The following is a 1,784-nucleotide window of genomic DNA, read 5'->3' as shown; positions in this document are numbered from 1 at the left end:
ACCACACAAAAAAAAAAAAAAAAAAAAAAAAAAAAAAAAAAAAAAAAAAACTTTAACTTTATTTATTTACTTATTTTAATTTGAGGGACAGAGAGGGACAGAGTGAGAGGAAAAATGAGAAAGCAAGCCACCAGGTGTGTCCTCAAACTGCAGTTGGCCACATGGGAATCCAGCACTTTAACCACCCTACCACCTGCCACCCCCAGAAGACTTTTAAAGGGAAATTTGTCTTCACTGGTATTTTGGTGCATGTGATGCTTAACAAAAAGAATACGTGTGTATCTGGGGTCTAATTATTAATGATGTGTAGTAGAAGAAACAGATTATAAATTAATATCAGTGAAAAATCGGTGGAAATTGAACACAAGATAAATGATAAAATAATTACTTTTTTAAAAAAATAATTATTTGGGACCAGCAGTTAGTGTAATGGCTATGTCGCTGGACTCCCATGTAGTCGACCGTGGTTTGAGTCCCAGACCCGATGTCTTTTATTTTTTTTTTAAACAAGAAGTTTATTTAAACACCAAGACTCTTGAATTGAAGGGAAAACTATCTAGGATTCCTTTTTTTCTTTAAGATTAATTTACCGCTACTTAAAGACAGATTGCTCTACATGTAACAACTACGTACAAAAAAGTTATAAAATTGTCCTTGGTTTTACAGTGATAAATGAAATACATTAAAATTCTCCAATCAAACAAGGTATGCAAGGATTTTTATGTTGTTGGTTTTTTTCTTTTTGTTAAAACAGTGAGAGCAAAATAACTTACTGGAATATAAAGATAAGAACTGAATGAGCATGCCACTAATGGAGAAAGGGGGTATTTTCACAGAACCAGCATTTTTCCCCATTCTCATCTCCATTTGATGTCAATCAAAACATACCATTGGCCATTTAGTTAAAAAAAATGCAATATTCTTGTGCACATACACGTTACTTTATGTACAATAAAGGAATGGGGAAGGGAAAATGAAAGAATAGAGAAAACTATACTGTAGTAGTCAGGATGTGGTGAAACTAAATTGTGGTTTTCTAATTGAGAATGTATTCTTGATCTGTAAGAACAGAGTTCTGGAGTAAAGTAGCAGGTTCTCTTTTTAGCAGATACCTCCTGTCTGCTGTTGGAACTCATCAATTGTATCTTCATCCTCCATTTCCAACTGTGCAGGTGTGTCTGTTTCGTTGATCGGCTGCCCATCAAATCGGAATCTGATCTGCCTCATTGACAAACCCTGTCGTTCAAGATAGACTTTCATTAGTTTACTAAGTGGTGTGTGCCTCTTAATCTTTTTTAAAAAATTATTTATTTACTTTTATTCATTCATTCATTTTAACTTGACCAGAGAGAGACACAGAGAGAGTGAGAGAGGGAAAGAAAGAAAGCAAGCTGCCAGGTCTGGGACTCAAATCGTGGTCAACCATGTGGGAGTCCAGCACCTTAACCACCATGCCACCTGCTGGTCCCTGCCTCTTAATCTTAAACTGCACCACAGAACCATCCTGCCCCACCACTTTCAAATTAATATGATCTTTGTTCTCAGTCTTGACTCCTTCTTTGGGCTTTTCGTCCACCATGGCGAGCACCGGAGTGTCCTCAGATGCTGCTTCACAAAAGAGGTACCAGGTTCTCACTGAACGAGCACACAGGCAGCACCAGGAGCCCCGGTGTCTTAAACTCACACTGGGTGCATGTGCGTGCATGCCCAAAATCCTGAGAGGAGAATGGAGGACAAGGGATTGTGGCATGGCCATTCCCCCTGGGGGGGGTGGGATATTTCGC

At 38.4% G+C, this 1,784-nt stretch overlaps 1 protein-coding gene across 1 annotated transcript; it reads right to left on the bottom strand.

Moving 5' to 3' along the window:
* Positions 1-1,080: 1,080 nt before the first annotated feature.
* On the bottom strand, positions 1,081-1,579 carry LOC106735377 (small ubiquitin-related modifier 2-like). Its single transcript, XM_014589620.2, has 2 exons — positions 1,473-1,579; positions 1,081-1,282 (listed from the first exon to the last, which is right to left on the bottom strand). The coding sequence occupies exons 1-2, from the start codon at positions 1,577-1,579 to the stop codon at positions 1,102-1,104; spliced, it is 288 nt and encodes a 95-aa protein (XP_014445106.1). The 3' UTR covers positions 1,081-1,101.
* Between the last annotated feature and the right edge of the window lie 205 nt (positions 1,580-1,784).

This window comes from Tupaia chinensis, unplaced genomic scaffold, assembly GCF_000334495.1.
Source record: "Tupaia chinensis unplaced genomic scaffold, TupChi_1.0 Scaffold000365_1, whole genome shotgun sequence".
Taxonomy (NCBI): domain Eukaryota; kingdom Metazoa; phylum Chordata; class Mammalia; order Scandentia; family Tupaiidae; genus Tupaia; species Tupaia belangeri.
Note: the sequence above shows the minus strand (reverse complement) of the source record. Positions and strands in the feature narration are given on the sequence as shown.